This window comes from Botrytis byssoidea (assembly GCF_014898295.1).
Source record: "Botrytis byssoidea strain MUCL 94 chromosome Unknown BBYS_003, whole genome shotgun sequence".
Classification (NCBI taxonomy): Eukaryota; Fungi; Ascomycota; class Leotiomycetes; order Helotiales; family Sclerotiniaceae; genus Botrytis; species Botrytis byssoidea.
In genome coordinates this window covers 1,660,022-1,682,048 of record NW_024065844.1, presented here as the reverse complement: position 1 = coordinate 1,682,048, position 22,027 = coordinate 1,660,022, and the positions used below count along the sequence as shown (strand labels likewise).

Sequence of the window (22,027 nt, the reverse complement as noted above, 5' to 3'; positions counted from 1 at the left end):
ATGATTCCTTTGGTGACACGTTGCCTAGTAATTAGTGTAACCAAATATTCTGTGCGCAAATTTGAAGAAACTTCTAGGAAGTATTTGACCTTCTATGAAAGTTCCTTGCTAATGTCGGTAATGAATACGATATTGTAGGACATAGGTCTGTGTGTATTGATTGATTCAATGGTTGCAATGTCAATATTCTCCCACGGCAGATAGACTTCTTCGCACCCGAAGGAATGGATAAAACAAGAAAGAGCTTACGTGCCATTTAAATTTTAGGAAAGTGGTTCCGTGCCTATTTATCATAGAATTGTTGGATTTATATTAAGCGTAGAATTTTCAACGAATTACATACCGGGACGTTAATACTTCCTCCATTAGCCATGCATAAAGTGTTTTGGGTAACCAATTGGGAACAACCTTTCTTGCTAATGCTTGTTACTTATGCAGGCTGTATAATGTCTACTTTAATGGTTTATACTTAGTAGCTTTGGGAACTGCAGTGGCAATGTGACATGTTGTCACCCATCATCTCCATACCCTTAAATTGACTCAATGGGGCTCCTGTGACGGTTGCTTGTCATGTTCAGGCGAACGTTAATATAACAGCACAGAAGAATGTCTGTAATGGCAAATCAACATCTTGTCCAGATTATCATTACAGTCCAAGCTCTAAGGTTATCCAAGGATTTTCGTTGTGGAGAAGATACGCGACAAGATCAAGGAAGATCATTTGCTGGCTCTGATATCGGGAGCACCAGGGCCATACTCTAATTTGGAATACAACGTGACATGGTATACCCTCTAGAGTAGACAGGCGCAAAGTATCCTGTCGAAATTGTATGTATGGGAGTTTGAATACTTCTTCGAAAGCTCGGAAATTGGAACAAGTCATCAGGATAGAAGACGAAGTGAAAGTCCACGAAATTCTGCAATCATTTGCTTGCCTTGACGAATCGCGCGGCATACCGGATACCTCGGCCATGGAATCTAGATGGCCACACGATCGATATATTGATTCAGGATTCAGTAAGTATCGAAATGGTTCAGCTCGGAATTGGCCCCTATTGCGATTAGAAGAATGCATGGGAGACTCATAAAAGTTAAAACGAAGAGCTTTTGGAATAGATGGAATGAATGGCATGATTTCTTGCGAGCCGTACGCCGGATTTGGGAAGGAAGTGGAATTCCTCAAGTTGGGAGCGACCCTGTTTGGGCGGAAAGATATCCACCATGGTCCTATTAAGTAAGCTCAATTATACGATCAAGTATGTACTCTGTACATAACATCTCTCGTTTACACTTTCCAGCTGATGGTTCTAGGAACTTACCTGTAGTGGACACTTAGTTCTCTAGTTCTTATAGCTTCTCTTTCAAACGCGTGTCGATGTTTCAGGGATCTTGAGCCGTGTTAAAATCGGCTTCAAATGAGCATCAGGTACCAATATTAAAACAAGAACAAGGTTGGCATGTAAAGTAGACTTTGCTATAATGAGGATCCTTCCGGACCTTAAGCTGGCCGGTGAGCTACCAATGCGGAGAAACATTCTCCGCTACGTTCGGACTCTTCTTATCGATGATTTCGTTGCTAGTAATTCTAAAATCTATGAGGGTTCTCACCGCCACTGCATCATCGACCAGTTCAACTGTAAAGGAAGTTCTGAGCGTTAGAATTAGATCCAAAAGTACGCCCAACGTTCGAATTTTGCAGGTCCAAGGTCTGATCACCTAATATCCGAAGTATGAAACGTCGCGTAGCAAGCAATACCTAGGTATCGATGCAAATTCTCAGCCTCAGCCTTGCATGATTAGTCACCACAAGCTAAACCCTAACGAGTGTTGAGTCGCTTGCAACAGATATCGTAGCCTTCCAAGGTTCACCTCACAGCCTTACTACCTAGGTGGGCATGAACACCACTTGGAAACATACATGTTGAAGACCAAAGAACTCTCGTTATGCAATCCCTCATTTGGGCCTCTAATATACCATTGTATATCACACATCCTTCTTCTACAATACCTTATTTGATCAATATACCCCGAGTCTCTTATCTGCCGCTCCTTTTCCCACGATTAATATCTTTCTTTGGGGAAAATGTTACAAGTTTCTCCTATGAAGGAATTCCATTAAGGAATTTACCAGTTGGTCTATTATGTGATCTATATCAGCCAGAATTGCCATGGAGGATAGATTTGGGAGATGGCCCATCTTTTGATATTCATGATACCTTTATCAATAGCGTCAAAGAAGTATCTACCCTCCCTCGAGTCATTTTCAGCCTCGTTTACTAATAATCTAAATTCAGGCCGATTTCATACGCAATGGAAATGCAAAGGGGATCATGAGCATGTCAAAAGAACATTCCACACAATTATGGAACTCGGTTCAAGATAGTATGATCCCTTTTTGGCCTACATTCATACACAACATCGACATAGCTTAAACTAATCTTACAAAATTGGCAGATGATCTTCACACCTACCTCAAGATTTCCACCATCCTCCTCAATCCCGCTACTCCTCTTAAACATATTCCATTACGTATATACCTACCTTCATCCTCATCTCCAGCTTCAACTCCCCATCCAGCTTCCTCGAGTTCATCAAAAGCTCCAGGTACTTCTTCTCCACCTCCACCACTTTTCGCATTTAAAACGATACAAACTCTCATACAACCACAAACTGCATCTCGTGAACCTCAAACATTGGGAGGGGCTCTCAACACTATTCTTCCGAGTTTATTTCCAAGTAGGAGAGATGCGATTTTAGCGGATGTCATCTTACATGGGGCAACAGTTCCGTTCAAGGCACCATTGGAGGATTTAATGAGGGAAGCGAGTTATGCGGATGGATGGTTAAATGTGTGTGTTGTTATGCTGAATTGACATTTGAAGTGATGATTATAATGATTACAATGACTTTATGAAATGGCGTTTTTGCATCTTTTGGGTTTCAGCTGGGGAAGAGACTGAGGCTGTCAATTACAATCACCTAGTGGATAATTGATTGATGAAAACATTACAATATCCGATCAACTTAAGGGTTAGTGACTGAAGACTTTTATGGATTTGGTTCCTATATGATAGTTTTTCCAGGCAATGCAGAATTTGTTAATATGAGTATTTCTGTGACTTGATCATAATTCAACAAGTGTGGTTATTAAGCTGTATCAAACTTCCGTGTGCCATTTTCATTGATTTGGTGACCTACAATAGCATGATGCTCATTCGACATAAACCAACTCAATCTATCGTAACATATCATATGCAGATTTTGATATGAGGATTATCAATTCACTTACCATTAGCAAAAAGCTCTCCGGCTAGGCATTCTTCCCAAGCGGAGCTATCTGGAAGTTTTGAACTTGGTTCGTTACCAGGCAGCTCCGAGCTTTGGATACGTGGGTAACAGGAGATTATCCTTCTTGCTAGTAGGTTTCTTGAGCTTTACATGTAAGAATAGTAGCGTGTTCGGGCGTAGATGATCTCTTCCACTTTCGCGTATATGCTATGCACTATGTCTTTGTTACCGAGTCGGTTCTACTCCTCCATCAGTCTCTTTTATAAGCAAAAGAAATGATGTATGAGTTGTGTGTATTGTATACATATTCAATTCGCAAGTGGATGTTCATGGCGATATCTAGTGGTTTCCTGTCCAAGTGAGGATTATTGGATGGAAGGATTTTACCTATCTGTTAGTCATTTGTGTAGAATGCTTTTGTTTTTTGTCTTTTTTTTTTTGTTTTGTGGAGTATAGCAGACTTGATGGGGGGAGGTTGATGACAATGACGTAGAGAAGTTTAAGGCATTTTGAATGAAATTTTTTCTTGGATTATGTATGGTGGTGAGGTTTGATGAGGGTTTTGTGGTTGTGTTTTGTGTTTTGTGTTTTGGGATATTGGGATATTGGTATTTCTGTATTTTTGTACTTTTGTATTCTTTTCGGATTGGAGGAAGGAAGAATGATTAAGGGGGTGGGGGATGGGATTGAGGGGAAAAGGGGATGGCTTCAAGGGGGTTTGGAGTATGGTACTGGACCATTGTATATAAATTTATTTCATTTTTTAGGCTTCGCCTCATTATGTGATTTTGATATCATAACTTTGTTCATTTTTTGGTGGAAAATACTAGGCATGTTATATGGATTTTTGGGGGATTTTTTGTAATCATATACTTATATATATATACATGTACATGCAGATTGAGAAGTTGTGCGGTTGAGCATTGCTGTTATGCTTTTTTGTATGGTTTTGGGGGGGAAGGGGAGGAGAGGAGAGGGGAGTTGTGGGTGTATATGAATGTAAAAGAATGTGTATATAAATGTGTTTTTATATATGTATATGTATGTATGTGTATACTTGAGTATTTCCTTTCTTTTCATTACATATATATGTGCTGTAGAGGTATTCCTGTTTCTGGGGGGGGTTTTTTTTTTCTTCTTTTCTTTCTCTTTTTTGAAGGGAGGTTATAGAGAATACCGAGTTTGTGATTTGGAGAGATTTGGTAGGATGTAGATGTGAAGAGATGAAGTAGGAGGAGGAAGAGGGAAGGGGAGTGTTTGTATTGGGAGGGTGAATGGATGAATGAAAGGTGGATGAAGAGGCATTTCAAAGTGATATTAGATATGTGTATATGTGAGAGTCTCGCCAATTTGTCTTGATGGGATATTATAGGGAAGGGGTGCGGAAAGGAAAGGAAAGGAAAGGAAAGAAAACTTATATACCTTGAAGCTTTTAAAGTGTAAGTTGGGTTGGTGATGGAAGAGGTTCGTTGTGGTGGGGATTGGAAAGGTTGTGTATGTGTGAGTGAGTAATTGGATGGATGTATGATGGGAAGTAAAATTATAGTCTGGGAGCAAGAACAGAGCTAAATGAAGATGATATGATATGATAGTCCAGGACTGCAAAAGCACAGTAGGTAATCATATATCAGAGTATTTATCGAAAACAAGACTACCTACCTACCTACATATCAATCAATACAATAACACACATTATGTAAAAACATCCAATACACTTTTCCACTTTGTTTTCAGAAAGAATATATAATCTTATACTCGTATAATACTACAACATCTCTTCTGAAAATTGCAGAGAGGATTCATTCTCATCTTTCCAGAACCTTGTGAGTTGTATTTGAATCTCTGTTTCGGTATTTCTTGATAGGGGTTCTGGATATAATCGTGATGGATGCCTATCTATTTCTTGTCACAATGGAGGTGAGATGAGATGAGTGAGTAAATATCACTGATATCCATGTCGTTGTATAAGCTTGTACAACCTTGAAACAATGGTACACATTCGAATTATTAGTATTACCATCACCATCCTCCCTTTTTCTATTAGTGACGAATTCCTTCTTCTAGGTAGCAGAATTATGATTTTCTGTTAATAGAGGAGGGAAGAAGCCTATAACCTAGACATACGATATTATAGAATCGTCTGTTTCAGGGAAGAAGTGAAATGGATTACGCAGTGTAATATATGGGAAACTTTATAGGCGCGTATATGAATGGATGGATGGATGTTGAAATAAGATTGTGCAAGCGCTGGTGATGGGGGGTATGGGGTACGGATTGTGGGTTATGGGAAAAGGGTTGAAGAATTATGAGGAAGAGAGGATAGATAACAATATGGGATATACGGGGGGAAGTTTGTTATGCTTTGATCCTGGGGTAGAAGGTATGGTATGGGAAGGTTAATCAATAGGGGATCGAGGTTGCCTGTTGGTTTCATATGATGGAAGTCAGGAATTGTGGTGTGTAGTGTACCTAGATAGTGTGAATAGGAGACAGAGAAGGAGGCGGATAGAAATACGAATCCTGATATCTATCTGTAAGCGGGCGGATTGATGGGATATGGATATGCGAGGGAATGCGGTTTAAGCTTATTTGATCTATTGGGGGGGGGGGGGTTTGCTGGTAAGATAGATTACTTAGCTATTTACTGTGCTGTATTGTAGGAAGTTAAAAGCGTCAGTGGGCAGCAAGAAATTATTTACTCATCTATCGTACTTATTATATCTTCATCATATTAATGTGAGACTGGAACGGGATGGATGGATGAATAGATAGATAGAGGAAGGGATAGAAAACTAGGGAAAGTTTGTGCAGATCTTTAGAGTGATCGGGTTTGAGGAGGAATGGAATGGATGGAAGATTGTGATAGATGCATCGGATAGATAGATAGAATTAGTATGATGGAATGGAATGGATGGAATGATTGTTGAATACCATTTATGCACTTGATATTTTGTAGACACCAGTAGTTATTCTAGAATTGTTATGTGGGTTGTATGTCTTGAATAGAAAATACGAGATTGACATATATGCAGATATCAGTGTAAGATAACGTATATGCAGTATTCAATGCTGTGTAATGTTGTTTCAATGGTTAATGTGAGGATCGTTGTCAATATCATTATCGTTGTCAATATCATTATCATTATCAATATCATTATCAGTATCTATATCAAAAGCAAATACGAATCAATACCTAGTTTCTCTCGTGTCTAACATTTCCATGTGTATTTTGATCTCCATCTCCATTCCCATCCATTCCATTCCAATTCTATCATCATCATCATCACCATCATCCCAAATACCAAGTACCACCAAAGAATTCATCAGTGTCACTTAGACCAAAGATCATCATTAATGACGGAATACTTACTACCTACTACCACCCTACTATCTACACCTTCCCAGCGTTTACTTTACCGCACAAGAACGGGTAAGGATGTAACTCCACTGTCGATCCTCAAAAATCACCAGCACATACCCGTTTATCCAGGGATTTATTGAAGGGTAGAACGTTTATCAGCCCCATTTTCCAGCCACTTTTATACCAGATAAAGTATAGATTGGGTGTATTGATGTTTCATATTGATATGTGAAGACTTGGCAATGAAGTATTTGGTAAATGTAGCTAAGTAAGTAGGTATAATATTATGTTGGTGAAAGGGAGGATTTTCTTTGAAGCCAGTAGGTAGATGTAGGTATTCTTGTGAAGATTTTGGACATTTCCTGTGAGTGAATGAGCTTTGATATCATAGCCACCAATACATAGACATTCTATTCTTGGATCGCACTTTGATGTATGACATTGGCTGTACATCAAAATACTACAATTGGTCAAAGATCATCCATCTAATCATATTCAAGATATCTCTCCAAGTTATCAGATTTCCTAAAAGAAGGATTTGGTTGAATGGTTGGATGGTTGGATGGTTGGATGGTTGGATGCTTGAATACGAAGGAATACAACATATAAGGGTGTTTAATCTTTCCCCACAGTATGTTATACAGAGTCCGATACGATTGTGTTATACTGACAGAAGAATACCTGGTAGATAATGACGATGGATGTGGATGTGAATGTGGATGGACAAACAAACAAATCAATGCTTGTTTGGAGAAAAGTGGTGAGACTTCAATCTTTTTGTTCTAGTAAAGAAGTAAAGATCAACAGGATATGCAAGAATATGTAATGTGTAATGTGTAATGTATGCTAAGTAGAGGGTGGAGGGATAGGTAGATTGATGTGATGCTGCTTTCATTAGTTGACATTATTCAAGTATATAGGTATCCAGATACTTCCTTCCTTCCTTTCCTTTCCTTTCCTTTCCTAATTCTATTTTCATCTTTTCATCCTTCTTACTTACTTGACTCGTACCTACTTACCTACTTACCTACCTACCTACTTCACTTGAATTAGGATCAACAACAACAAAATAGCCACCAGCAATAGCCACCCGCCATTGCTTAATTAAATTCAACGCATAACGCTGAGAGCTGTCAAAGCTTCAATCAATCGAATCGAACCACCTTCTACCTTCTTGTACCACAGCCCCTCATAGCCCCTCATAGCCCCTCTTCACCTCTCCTCATCTCAACTTAAATACAAAATATAAACACTTAACTCTCCTCCACTTCCTTCATATCAATCTCCTCAAATTCATCCTCTCTCTCTCTCTCTCTCTCTCTCTTATTACTCGTACTCATTTTTAAATCTTCAGTCTTCAGTCTCTAATCTCCAATCCTAAATACCCAAACACACACATTCTCTACAACTCTTGAAGATTTCATCATGAAGTACTTATTTTCCCTCTTTGCTTTTGCAGCCTCTACAAATGCTGCTGTTCTCCGAAGACAAAATGTTCCATGTACCTTCTCCATGGCTGCCGTTGGTGATCCAACCGGTTCCATTGTCGAAACCACTATTGGGGAAAATCGCATCGGTGGATCCTGGCCTCAAGGTGTCTATAGCATTAATGCCAAAGTGCTCACCGATGCCGAAGGTCACAATTGCAGTATCTCTCCCACCACTTCTCAATTTCAATGTATTCAAGGTTCTGCCGTTACTCTCTTCACATTGGGAAATAACGGAAATCTGAACTACAACAACTCAACCGAAGATTGGGTAGCCTGTCCAGCAACTGGACCAGGTGAAGATGGAAGTTATAACATCTTTACCCAAGCAAAAGCCAACACGACCGGATGCGAAACTATTCAAATAGTCACGGGAGGTTTCAGCTGCGCGGCATTGGGAAGACCATCTAGCTCATCCACTACTTCAGTCGCTGCTGCGACTTCCACTTCCACTTCCACATCTGTACCTGTAGCTGTAGCTGCATCAACTACTTTTACAGCCGCAGTTTCTTGCCCGACGGATATCACATCGGGACCTTTCGAATATCCTCATCTGATTGTTCCCGTATCGTCTGAATCTCCAAATCACCCATTTGGTAATCAATACACTGCGCACATCACGCCACAAAATAGCACAATATTCAATTTCGACGTTCCATCCACAGCCCCCTACACCGGTAACTGCGCCTTACTTTTCCTTTTCCCTGTCTCATCCGCTACTCAAGCTGGCACATATAATTTCACCGGCATCGAAGAGGAAACCACTGAAAGTGGTGGAATCGATTTCTCGCTTCTAAGTGGTATTGCTAATGCGAATACAACTTACAACACTCAACCAACTGTCGCAACTGATTTTGGAAAGGTTGAAGTTCTTCCCGGTAAGGGATATACGGTTTCGACATTTGCGTGTCCGGCTGGCAAGACGGTCAGTTATGAGGCGAAGAGTGTGGGAGGATTGGGATTGGAATATTTTGAGAATAGTGCACCGAGCGCTATTGGTCTTTATATGGTGCCTTGTGCTTAGATTTTTATTTTGGAGGGGGATTTGGGAGGATTTGTTTGGGTATACAATGGTTTGTGTACTTGAATAGATTGAATGTGGGACGGGTGGTTTGGGAACATGGAGTATGAAAAGTTTCTGGTAGGTGGGAATGCGTATGAATTGCGTAGGGAGTAGTTTTGATGGATTGGGGTTTCTTTTTGGAGAGGGGAGGTTACTTTAATTGTTTAATAGATGCGTTGGTTTGGTTTGGTTTTGGGTTTGGTGCAGATTGGGGAGTGGAAAGGTACATACATGGATACATACATGACTTTACGATCATTTTCATGATAGAAAGGCAATGTCTGCATGTATCTATCTATCCATAATACATGGAAAGGGAAAGAAACATGGTGTGCGGGAGTTTGGAAAGAAATCGAGGATGAGTAATGAAATGAGAGATGCGGGATGAAAATGGAGATGAAGATACCATACGATAAATTACCTAGGCGTTGAGTTTATGATTCATGAATGATAATTCTTTAATGAAGTTTTTTTCTGTTTGTAGTTTGATAATCTGAAGTGGAGTATGTGAAGTGGACAATGAAGGGTGGAGTGATGTTGAGGGTTTGAATTATATAAGGATTTTCTGGGGATTTCGGGGTGAGTTTCGGGGTAGTAGGCGATGTGTGGTGTGTGGTATGTCCACGGGTAGTGGTGTGATGTGGCGTGATATTGTGTGATGTGAGATTTGTTCAATTTATTGGATGGATGGTGGATAGGAGGATTGTGAATAGGTGGATTGGTGGATATGAGGATTTTAAATAGGTGAATAGGAGAGAGAGAGGGGGGGGGAGGGAGAGAGTAGTATAATATCGTATGAGATTATGAGATTATGAGCTTGTATAAACATGAGCTTGAATATAAATTGAGAATAAGAATAAGAATAAGAATAAGAATAAGAATAAGAATAAGAATAAGAATAAGAATAAGAATAAGAATAAGAATAAGAATAAGAATAAGAATAAGAATAAGAATAAGAATAAGAATAAGAATAAGAATATAAGAGGGAGGGAGAGGGGCTGCTGTAGAGGGGCACGGAAATGGGGAGTTGGGATGAGGATTCGGGGATGGGGATTTGGCTGTGGTAGGGAGGTAGGGAGGTGAGACAAGTGAAGAAGCTCACAAGTACACATACACAAATTCAAAAACGAACCAAACAACGCGATGCGTATGAAATTAAATAAACTAATCAATTAATAGGTTGTGTGCGATATTTAGGTATCCTAGGTAAGTAGGTAGGTAGGTAGTATTAAGAACAATTGCAAGCTATGCATTTCATTTCATTTATTCGCTCATTCAGTCCCGACAGAGACAACCAAACCCATGAATACAAACTCCGCCCATTCCATTTCAATGACACTTCCCCCGTAACAGCAACAACTATTAAAACCCGTGTCGAGAAAGAAAGAGAGAAAGAGACAGAGGATTTGTATACACGATGAGCTATACTTCAAAGTCCATAATCCATGATTGATAAACTGACGTGGTAAGTAGGTAGATGATTAGGTATCGGCAAGGTTGAAACAGATAGAGATGGAGATGGAGATGGAGATGAAGGTGAAAGCGAAAGTATCATGATGATATGATATGACACGAGACCATACGATTCCAAATCCACAAGTAACAACCCTCGCTACCCACCACAACCACAGATAGAAAATCAATCATAGAAACCCATTCAGGGACTCAGATCTACTCATGACCCGTCGCAACCGCATTATCATGACCCAATTCCGAATGATGAGCAGGAGCATGAGTACTATGCTGCGCCTCCTTCTTCTCATCCACCAAAACCCCTCCATTCTCATGACCAATATCATGTTTACGTTCATGGCCATCGACCAAATCAACGAAATGCTTGCTAGGTTTCCAATGAACGGAATTCTTAGCGCTAGTCTTGCTCTCATACAATTCATCGATTTGCTCCAATGATAAGCCCTTGGTTTCATAAATCATGAAGTACACAAAAGCGATACATACAAAGCAGCAGGCGAACCAGATGAAGAAGATCTTGGATTGGAGATTGGCGTTTCCTTCTCCGTAGTTGACTAGATAGGGTGTGGAATAAGCAATAGCCCAGTTGAGAAGCCAGTTGGTGGCGACCGACATGGAGAGAGCTTTGGCGCGGACTTTGAGGGGGAAGATCTCGCCGCAGACAACCCATGCGAGAGGGCCCCAGGTGGATGCAAAGAAGAAAATATAGATGCAGATGAATGCGATGGAAGCCTTTTGTCCAGCAAGGTTTTTAGCAAATACGGATCCATCGGCATTTTGTCCAGTGGTGACGGTACCCAAGACGGCGACGAGAAGTTGACTGATACACATTCCCACGGCTCCCCATAAGAGAAGTGGACGACGACCAAATTTCTCAATACCGTATAAGCCGGGAAGGGTAGATGATACGTTGACGGCACTGGTAATCATTTGAATGACAAAGGCATTGCTGATTCCAGAGTTCTTGAAGTATTGAGTACCGTAGTCTATGTAATATCATTAGTAGTGTTCCATGTATAATTTTATTTTGAGAAGTAGACTTACAAAAGATAAAGTTAACACCAGTAAGTTGTTGCAAAGCTTGGAGAAGACATCCAGTTGCAAGTCTCTTAGCCATGCCACCTCTGAAACAATCAAGATAAGAAGCTTTGCCAAGTTTGAGTTCATATTCATGATTTGCTTGAATCTCAGCTAGTTCTTCACGGATATATGGATCATCGTGGGGTAGGCGACGGAGCTTAGCGAGTGATTCAGCGGCTTTTTGATAATTGCCGCGCTTGATCAAGTAGCGAGGCGTTTCAGGCAAGAACAATAATCCGACGACCAAAATGATAGCCTTGTTGGATGTTAGTAAAGTACTTGTAGACTGGGAATGATGTGACGTACCCAAAGGAATTGAATGGCAATGGGAATTCTATATGATCCAGTATCACTTCGGTGTTGTGTCGCGTTATCAACAACAGCTGCAAGAAGAAGACCGATTGTGATAGCTAATTGGTAACATCCAACAATGACACCACGAATCCATTTAGGTGCTGTCTCGGATTGATAAAGTGGAACTAGGAAAGACAGTATTAGTTTGATGTTTTAATTTATGTGCAGTAGGGATGTATGCTAATGAATCAGATTGTGACAAGATGACATGGAAATACTTACTCAAAGCAGAGATGAGACCAACTCCAAAACCAGCAAAGAAACGACCAGCAATGAACATTGGCAACGCAGTGGAAGCTGTTTGTAAAATAACACCGAAATTAAAGACAATACCAGCAGATATCAACAGAGCAAGACGTCGACCAAAGAAGTCCGCAAGGGGGGCTGCAGTGAGTGCGCCGAAGAAAGTGCCGGCGGATAGAATGGAGACGACGGCGGCAGATTGAGATGGGGAAACATCGAGACGTTTATCATTCGGATTGACGTAACCAGTAGAGAATTCGTTTCGCCAATAGCTAGAACAAAGTTTCAGTAATGTGATACTTTAGATTGAAGTCACAGCAGTGTCAATGTTATTAACTTACTCCATGGCCAGGATGCCACCAATAGTACCTGTATCATAACCAAAAAGGAGACCACCAAATGCAACGAAGCAACCGATGACGATCTAATCAAACTGTTAATTCTGTTCAAGAAAGACATGGAGATAGACACTTACTGCTGGCCATGATCTACCAGGAACGCCCGTGGGCTTGACAATTGAGATGCCCATCTTGTTGATTAATATTCTTATTACAGATTAAGCAACGAAGATGGATTAAAGAATGAAGATAGTGTAATTTATTCCAAAAAGATTTCTGTAGGAGAATTTGAATTAAGAGGAAAAGTGGTATGAAATTAATGTTGTGTGAGAATCTAGAATTTGTGAAGTGAAAGGAAGAAGGTCTTGTTTATGTAGAGGGGTAGGCAGGTACGATTCTATGTATGGAGTTTATTTGATACGTTTCGCAACTAAAAGGGATTAATTGGATAATTTCCGTGGGGAAAGTACCATACGATGAGCAAGGGATTCACTGGTTCGGTATGTAAAATGGATGATTGGATGCATGGAAGAAAAGCTCCAAGGCTTGCATACGGGAGGTACCTAGGTACCTACGTACAGTACATGTGGTGGAAAGGAAATTAATACACAATGAGTAAGTAATAGCAGAACAAAATGAATCCCAAAACTAATGAGGCCATAAACGAACTTCGATATTAAATCTGGGGTGATTTGGAGTCTTGGCCAAATTACGTGCGGAATAGCAATGTTACATATGACAAAAAAGGACAGTATGTGTAGTGTCTTGATTATCATATTGAAGACTTCTTACAAGGACTCTCAAACTCTAATGGAATCTTTGGCCATTGAGAAGCCATAAAATAAAAGTTGAAGCCCTTGGAAGCATCGACACCCTTCACAACCAATTGCGGGGAAGGGAGGCTGTTCATCGGAAAGTATCCAACTACTTTCTGGGGTAATATGTAATGTCCAATCACAGTGAATCGTACCAACCTTCCCATGCAGCTCGAGTCTCGAGAAACCTTTTTCGGTTGAGCTTTTTCTGTCGTGTGACTTCGTTAGGTGAATAGTTTCTTGGAATTCATGATATTTCAAATGGATATCAAATGGGATGAATGGATCTCATCCCAACAACTTGGATCATCTTCATCACAATTGCTGGGCCATATTGAACAGTGTAATTGACATTCTTAGCTGTCAGTATTCGGTCCGTCAGGTGAACATGATTGTATGAGATGCTGTAAGAATTTCAAGTGAATCGAGGTGTCGTGGCCAATTTTATAGGAATGTGGAGGATTTTCTAAGAAGAGGAGAGCTTGTCCTCGGCACAAACGGCGCTAAGATAACCTAAATTCAACCACGTGTAGCCAATGTTCATTTGTGAAGGCGACAACGATATAACTTACATGCTTCAATTGGAAAATGGTGCAGAAATAATGAAAAAGGTACATCAACTTTCAGTCGTACTTTCATTCCGTATATCACATGCATGCTGTGTTCAGAACGGGTGGCAAGTTTTTCCTTGGAATCCTAGCCAAAACCTATCCAATACACACAACGATTATGTACTGAGTGTGAATACCCCCGCCGCACATGGCTGACGCCGAGAAGGGCATTTTTCATGCATTTCAAAACTCGACATACTTGGCGCATATATCATCGGTCCGAAATTGTTATAGCTATTCGTCTCCTTGCTTCACTTCATTAACTTGGAGGTTGTGTTGTGGTCACACAAGGATATTGTCTTCGTCGATACTGGTACACAAAATCGTTTCGTATTGATAATACGATCTCTGCAAGACCTTTTCTCATTCCTGTCCTGCCAATTCTCATAGGTAAAGTTTTTTGGAGTCTATACAAGAAGATACCCTGAATTGGTCTGTCTTGGCTTTGTTCCAGTGGCGCGAACCCAACGATTGCATGGCAATGGTCATTTATGATATTTCCACAGCATGCTGTTGTACTCGACGATTTCTGGGTTCATAGACATCTCTTCAGATTCAGATTCGCTTTGATTCTGTCCCCCTTTTCCTCTTCTGCTCGTTGGAAAGCCGCGATGCAAGCAATTGCTATATCACGCTCTCCAAACTGCGGCATTATAGTCGGTCCGACCAGATATCTTCTCTTATTGCTACATAGTAGGAGTTGCTTCGAACCTTCGTATTTATAGCCAATGAAACTTGCTACCAGTACCTCAAAGACAAATGCATGTCGTCTCGCGAAAAATCCAAACTCGGACATCGACATCTCCATAATTTTTCGTAAAATTAGGTTTTTGTCATGGTAGCATTGTTTGAATATTTGACCGAGTATGAAATGGTCTGGAAAGTGCAAAGAATCTTGAATATGAAAGATCCGAGTGGATATAGATACTAAGAAGTGATATGATGAGAATTTGTTTTCATCGCCGCGATGGCTGGTAGCGGCGGAGAGTCACCAGGGGATTACTGAGAGTGTACCTGAAGATATTGGTGAATTAGTTTGACTATCTTCCTACTTAATTTTGGGGATTGTTTTTTTAAAGATGGTCTTGTAAGCGTGTTTGACGTGATTGAAACTGAACATTTTGGAATGGCTGAAGACTCTTGAACAGTCAAGGACTTTTAATCAATCGAGAGCTCTGAAAATTTCGAAAGGCCTTGCATATCTGGAAAGAAAAAAAAAAAGAAGTAAGGATCAAGATTTATCTCATTACTGAAATGTGATTCCGATCATTCGACAATCCAGTGGCAATACTGAAAGTTTCTATGTTTTCATGGTCAGCTCTACGACATAGAGCGGGCTTCAATGCCGATTATTCTGCAAGAGTGTTTCCCTTGGATAGCACCAAGGGGTTCTTGTGAAATTTTTTCTATTTCACTCGGACACATATCATGCTCAAATCCATGCTCATGTAACTGTATACTTCAAAATCCTTAAAGCTAGGTCCTTCCCAATACTATGTTTCTTACTTCCGGTACAGAATCTCGGCCACTTACATCTTGCCCGATCATGTTTCTTTCGGCTTCCTTTATCGTACCGTTCTGCGGCCATATCATTGACTACTTGATCATCTAGCGGCTCGATGTCTTCCTCAATTTCAGGTCCTGGGGTCTCCAACCACGTTACTCTCTCCATTAACCCCCCATTGTCCAGCGCCAAAGCGTCTATCCTATTGCCCAGACTTTCAACTTCGCCTCTCATCGCCCGTTCATTCTCCAAATTCCTACTCCTTAGATTATCCACATCATTTATCAACTCATCTTCCCTCTCTGATCTTTCTGCGTTTCTAGTTTTGAGATCTTGAACTTCTCCCATCAGCCGCCGCTCCATCCTAATATTGTACTCATCTCTCCTCTCCAATCCTTCCATTATTCGTACTTCCATTTGAATGCTTTCGGTATCCCGCCTCGCTAATCCCTCCATTAATCGTAGCTCCATTTGAACGTTGTTCGCATCCCTCCTAATCAGTTCTTCCATAACCTCTCTTCTCAATCTTTCAATAGTCATGGTAGCATCTCTCAACCTTTCCCTTTGTCCCCTCTCAACTTCATCCATAAAATTTAAAACCTCTTCCCTCATCTCCCTTATAACTCTGATCTCATTCCTCATTTCACCCCTAAACCCCACAATCTCTCCTTCCAAATCCAGAATCTCCTGTCTTAAGCCTCTTAAGTCTCCCCTATTTTGCGTGCCTTCATTTCTTAACCTCGATAATTCTACCCTAGTCCCCCAGAGCTCTCTCCCCGTCATCCTCAGCTCTTCCCTCGCGTCCCTAATTTCCCCTCTCATCCCTCCAATCTCATTCCCTATTCCTATACTTCTCTCCTCTTGATGTCGCAATTCAGCCTGTACCCTCCTACCTTCCGCCCTCAATTCTGCAATCTCTGCTCTTGTTGCCCCAGCATTTATATTCCCTTGAACTCGAACCTCGAGCTCATGTCTCCTGTCAAAATCATGGAAGCGAAAGTGTACATCTGCCATGGCTTGAACTGGCCAGAGATCAAGTGATGAATCGGCATATGAAATATGGCAACTGGTAGAAGTCTTCCGTGTACGCTATGTGTAGCTCGTAACGTGTAGTATTACGGCGTCCGTCCCGACGAGCAGACTGAACGCAAATTCTCAATGGCTAAAGCAGCACAATAGTTAAAACAAATTCAGAATTTCATGTTGTTTGAACCATCTAAGAATTCAGGATCTAAAAACCTCTAATTTTCGGATTGCAGTTCAGGTTATTGGAAATCGGAATCCTACTTTCATTGGAAATCTAAGTCGTCGCGTTGGTGAACAGATCGCAATTCATCGAGCGCATTCGCCTCGTCTATGCGCATCATATGGAGAGTCAGTAAAGAATCCAAAGATCTCCCTTCAGTTGAAGAAAAAGAAAAGAACAAGATATAACACATCTCATTCTATACATTACAAATCAACAACCAGAGAAAGTGCATCTGTCCATAACCCATACTTCAACTCCATATTCCGTTGAAGATAAACTGCCCTCTTACCTATCAACCAAACCAATCACGAACAATAGTCCAACCATGAACCAAATCCACTCCACTCAAGTTTCTTTTTCTTTCCCTTCAGAGGTGCGATACATTATACATATCATCCTCCCTTAACCCCCCCAATTCCCAGAAATACCTACCACCAAATCCATGACATGTACTCATCCATCCACACATATGACTCAACCAAAATGCAACTATGTTGACAACACACCAACCACAAAAGCATTTCTCTTGAGTCATGATCGAAGCATGCATCCTCCACCAAATCTTCGAATCCCATCATTCCTCGTACCTGCGCATATCCGCTGCATCATAATTCCCCACTCTCATCTAACAATAATAATAATATCCCAAGACCCCTACCCTAATTCATTGGAGATTCCAACCAGCCGCTGCAGCCTGATTTTTCATCTTCAATACCACCCTGCGGATCCTTTCTTTCCAAGTTTCTTCTTGATTGCTCAATCTAATCTCCTACTTTCGATACCTACCGCTGGTCCCTGCAGCTACCCGAAGTCCTTCTTTCTTTACTCCTTTCTACCTTTCTTTTTCCAATCCGATTCCTCAAGTCTCCATCTACTGAGTCTGAATTCCTAATCCGAGCACTCATTTCCTGGAACAAATTCCAATCTACTTCTCCCCTTCCCTCCTTCCCTCCTTCCTTCTTTCCACCTCCCTAACTCTTTAAAAACCTCAGGGAAAGACCTCTAGATAATTACAGTCATCACCGAAATCTATCCCCAAATATCCCAACCAATCTCACCAATCCCATTTCCTCGAAAATTGACACCCCGCCACACATATGCGTGTACCCGTCTCTCACTCATATTCTCCGCTTGTGAAACGCCTTGTGGAACAATGACTCTTATCACGGGACGTTGCAGAGACTGTTGGATCGAAAAAAGCACTTGGCGCTTATCTCGCTGGTTTGTAAAGTGGACTACTACTAGGTGACTAGCTAAAATTGATTGTTCATTATTCAAGCGGCTTTTTTTCTTCTTTCAAAATTCAAATGCAAGTTATATGCAGTGTGTATTATTCTTGCTATAAGACCATATTGGACATGCAAATCTAAACTCAAGATTAAAAGCCCACGCTTTTAATTAATAGAAGTACATAATCTCAAGACTTAGACCTTAGAAAACTCAACACCCATTCTCCCTGACACCAAACTCCAAAAACAGGGGTATCATCACAATTCATCATTATCACTTTCCGTCTCTCCCTCCAGATTAGCCTCTGCCTGCTCTCTCTCCCTCTCCATTCTCTCAGCATTTTCCTTCTCCGCTTTCTCCCTATCCAACTCCTCCAGCCTCTCTCTCCTCTTCAAATAGAACCTCTCCAAACAATCCGTCCTCTGTTTCTGCGTCCATCCCTCCACCACAAAAGCAAATTCCGTCGCGCTAGAAAACCCAAACATTTTTGCCATCGTACAGAACTGTCTCTTGATAACCTCCTCTGGGGGGTGGAACTCATAACGTATATTTCCATTTTCCGCTTGTCGCGACATGGGTCCAAAGAGTAATTCTCCACCATATCCAATTTCACCACCTGTTTCTTCTGCACGACGACTTAGTCTTTCTTCTACTTTTGACGAGCCGACTACTTCCGAGTTTTCGTGCGTGTATTCCACGCCAGCTGATGCTAGGATTGCGGCTATGGGATCAGATTTTGGAGTGAGTCTCTTCATGCGTTTGATATCTTCTTCATTTTCAGTTATCAGAGCGGCAAGTTGACTCATAGCACCATTAGGATCATCATCGTCTACGCGAAGAGGGTTGTCGTCATCGTCAAGTGCTGCTTGCACATCAAAACTAGCCATGGCGACTCCTGCTCTCGTCTCTGCGACGTTAGTTTTATTGACGATATCTCGAAGTAGAATTTCATCCGCGTGAAAAGATAATAAATTATCTAATCCGAAGATCTCTCCTTTTTGGCCAGCAGCATTTTGTACACCCTTAAAATATCGACGCTCCATTGAAGCATTGTATCCGATGTTAGCTTGCTGTTGCTTGTATATTTGACGAGCATAAACAACTTCTTCAATAGTTCCAGCGGAAACAAGTCGAAATGAATCAACATCTCGGAGCTGACCTATTCTGTATGCTCGATCTTGGGCTTGTAGATCATAACTGGGGTTCCAATTGGGATCAAAGATAACAACCTGTAAGATTAGTCATTGCTGGGATGTGTGTTAATAGATGAGACTTACTTTATTAGCACTGGTGATATTCAAGCCAACGCCTATTAGATAGACATAGTCAGTACTACGAAGGACCAAATTTGGGAATCAAAAGTCTAAAAAGATATGCAACGTAGAATATCATGAAGTTAAAAAAAAGTAAACGTACCTCCGGCCTTAGTTGATATCAAAAAGATAAATTGATTGGGATCAGAATTGAAATCATCTACCGTATCCTGACGATCCTCATACTTCATTTCGCCGCTGAGGAAGCTAACATTGTAGCTAGTACTCTGGAACAAATGTTGAAGCATCCTCAATAGCTTGACACTATGAGAAAAGATCAAAACCTTGTCCCCTTCCTCGTGCCAATGTTTCAATAACTTCCTCAACACTTTCCACTTCCCACAAAACTCGGGGTTTGACAGATTCGCAATTGAATCTCGAGCTTTGTATAGTTCCTCCCATCTATCTGGTAGCATCAATTGGAGGAATTCCAGATCTCGTTCTTGCTTTTCCCTAGGATCCCCGTCATTAGGCAGGAGAAGAGCCAAGTGGTTCGATAACTTCTGAAGTGTTGCCATGATAGGAAATACCATAGCCTGCCATTTCGTGTTGGTACCAGGTATCTTAGAATGACAACAGCCGCCACGCGTTAACTTTTTGCCACAATCGCATGGCTCGCCGTGGTTTCTGACGAATTGTACGACATCACTCTCAAGAAACCTCTCATACGCTTCTCGTTGAAGATCAGTAAGCGGACATGGTAACAATCGATCCGTCTTTCGCGGGAGTTGATGGGCGATCAATGTCTTCATCCTCCGTAGAAAGAAATGAGGCATAAGGTTATTAACCAACCTCTTTGCAGTCTCTCTGGCCCGTTTCACCTGTTGATTAGTGGAATCATGACTTTGTCCGATTCGTAGAGGTTCTGAGATGGTGGAAACCCAAGTAGCCAACGGACCAACCTTGCCAGGCGAGCACCAGTTGAGCAGCGTCCAAAGTTCTTCGTACTTATTTTGTATCGCCGTTCCTGTTAGTCCAATGCGACACAGGGCATTAATTTCATTCATTGCCTGAGTCGTAAGGGATGTCCGTTCCTTGAGTTGATGACATTCATCAGCCACAACACAATCCCAAGAAATGGTGTTCAGGGCATCCTTATGATTCTTGTATGTTGCATATGTAGTAATGACAATTTCAACCCGGCCAGATTGCGCACTCCGAAGTACGAATTCTTTCTCCTTCACACCTCCATGAAACTTTTCAACATTCCACCATCCCCATCTCATCAACTCATTCTTCCAGTTCTGAATCAAAGAGCCAGGGCAAACAATAAGGACTCGAGGATACCATCGTTTTTCGTCGACGTTCTTCACTTTTCGCATACGATTTCCATCTCGCTCATCTCCTGTCTTGCCAAAGGCAGCAGTTAGAAAAGCAGCCACTTGTACAGTTTTTCCCAATCCCATGTCGTCCCCTAAGATACCACCTTTCTGGTAGACAAATTTTTCATGGAGAAATTTGACTCCATCCACCTGATAATCTCGAAGATATTGTGCAATGGATGCTGGTATGACACCGTTGGATAACTCCATGTTAATATCTGCATAGGGTCTTGATGGCTCCACAGTACTAGGAAAGTCTGGTCGTTCTTCAAGCTCTGCTAATCTCTCATCATCCGAGAAATAGATATCGGAATAGTCAGGGGGGAGCTGAAGGCCGGCGCTCTTCATTTTTTCTAGATTCGTATCGAATTCCTTCCGTCTAAGTTGTAAATATTCGGGGATTTCATCGTCCATTTCGTAATCCGAATCGTCGCCCCATACTCTTTCGTTTGTTTTGGACGAGCCTCCTTTCTCCTTCGCCTGCTTCGCATCTTTTGCTCGCTCCTTTATACGTTTCTTTTGTGCATTCAGCTTCTTGCGTTTTTCAGACTTCCTCTTCTTGAATTTCTCGTAAGGGTTTTCCTCTTCATCATCGTCTGACCATTCCACTTGCTCAAGAGCTTTACGTTTGCCTTTCTTGTCAGCATTGGAGAGTTCCGATTCGGATTCGTTATCATCCTCGTCGTCGGAGATTGAAAGAACCTCTGAAGAATAATTAGTGCATGTATTGGAAACACATCTGATCAACCCACCATCTGCAAGTAGTGCATTTATCTTATCGGGTCTCCGCTCAAAGCCCTCACCTTCTGTGCTCACTCCACCCTCATTATGCGAAGTGCGAGCCATGATGGGATTCTGTTGAAATGCAATCTAGGATCTCGTTGGTGCTATCAGTACCAAAATGGTACAAATGTATCGTTTATGGAAGAGAATCTCGAGTTGAAATCAGGGAAAATAATTAGGTAAGTATTGCTGCTAATGAGCATGCAAAGAAAGAAAGTCAATCCATCAACAATTCACTCATGAAAGAGAATTAGAAAAATATTGACGTGTTTCGAGTTTCGATACGGTTTCTCGTCGCAGTTAAGGCATCGTTGAATAGGTACTGCAATCCAATTGAAACTTTCATTTCTAAATCGAACCGGTTACCATTATCCCTCTCCCCATTGCTCGTCTTTCACTCTCGTTCTCTTAAATTTATGATGTCGTTGTCTGCTCTGATCAGTTCCTATCAAACAACAAGATAAGAAAGCGTACCATCCTCGATCTACCAAACTGTGGGGGTTTCCTGTCGCG

The 22,027-nt window shown here is 41.3% G+C and overlaps 5 protein-coding genes across 5 annotated transcripts; 2 read left to right on the top strand and 3 right to left on the bottom strand.

The window, feature by feature from the left end:
• The first annotated feature begins 1,679 nt into the window (after positions 1 to 1,679).
• On the top strand, positions 1,680 to 3,108 carry EAE97_001938 (uncharacterized protein). The gene is made up of 3 exons (XM_038872449.1): positions 1,680 to 2,238; positions 2,295 to 2,382; positions 2,455 to 3,108. Exons 1-3 carry the CDS (start codon positions 1,945 to 1,947, stop codon positions 2,871 to 2,873), a joined length of 801 nt encoding a protein of 266 aa, XP_038737007.1. The 5' UTR covers positions 1,680 to 1,944; the 3' UTR covers positions 2,874 to 3,108.
• Positions 3,109 to 8,074: 4,966 nt separating this feature from the next.
• Positions 8,075 to 9,160, top strand: EAE97_001937 (uncharacterized protein; the record flags this gene model as incomplete). Its single annotated transcript, XM_038872448.1, has 1 exon — positions 8,075 to 9,160. The coding sequence occupies one exon, from the start codon at positions 8,075 to 8,077 to the stop codon at positions 9,158 to 9,160; it is 1,086 nt and encodes a 361-aa protein (XP_038737006.1).
• Positions 9,161 to 10,870: 1,710 nt separating this feature from the next.
• EAE97_001936 (uncharacterized protein) lies at positions 10,871 to 12,878 on the bottom strand (the record flags this gene model as incomplete). Its single annotated transcript, XM_038872447.1, has 6 exons — positions 10,871 to 11,658; positions 11,717 to 12,008; positions 12,059 to 12,231; positions 12,329 to 12,621; positions 12,691 to 12,773; positions 12,825 to 12,878. 6 exons carry the CDS (start codon positions 12,876 to 12,878, stop codon positions 10,871 to 10,873), a joined length of 1,683 nt encoding a protein of 560 aa, XP_038737005.1.
• A 2,679-nt stretch (positions 12,879 to 15,557) lies between these two features.
• On the bottom strand, positions 15,558 to 16,631 carry EAE97_001935 (uncharacterized protein; the record flags this gene model as incomplete). Its single annotated transcript, XM_038872446.1, has 1 exon — positions 15,558 to 16,631. One exon carries the CDS (start codon positions 16,629 to 16,631, stop codon positions 15,558 to 15,560), a length of 1,074 nt encoding a protein of 357 aa, XP_038737004.1.
• A 1,722-nt stretch (positions 16,632 to 18,353) lies between these two features.
• On the bottom strand, positions 18,354 to 21,577 carry EAE97_001934 (uncharacterized protein; the record flags this gene model as incomplete). The annotated part of the gene is made up of 4 exons (XM_038872445.1): positions 18,354 to 19,325; positions 19,374 to 19,405; positions 19,513 to 21,435; positions 21,484 to 21,577. 4 exons carry the CDS (start codon positions 21,575 to 21,577, stop codon positions 18,354 to 18,356), a joined length of 3,021 nt encoding a protein of 1,006 aa, XP_038737003.1.
• Between the last annotated feature and the right edge of the window lie 450 nt (positions 21,578 to 22,027).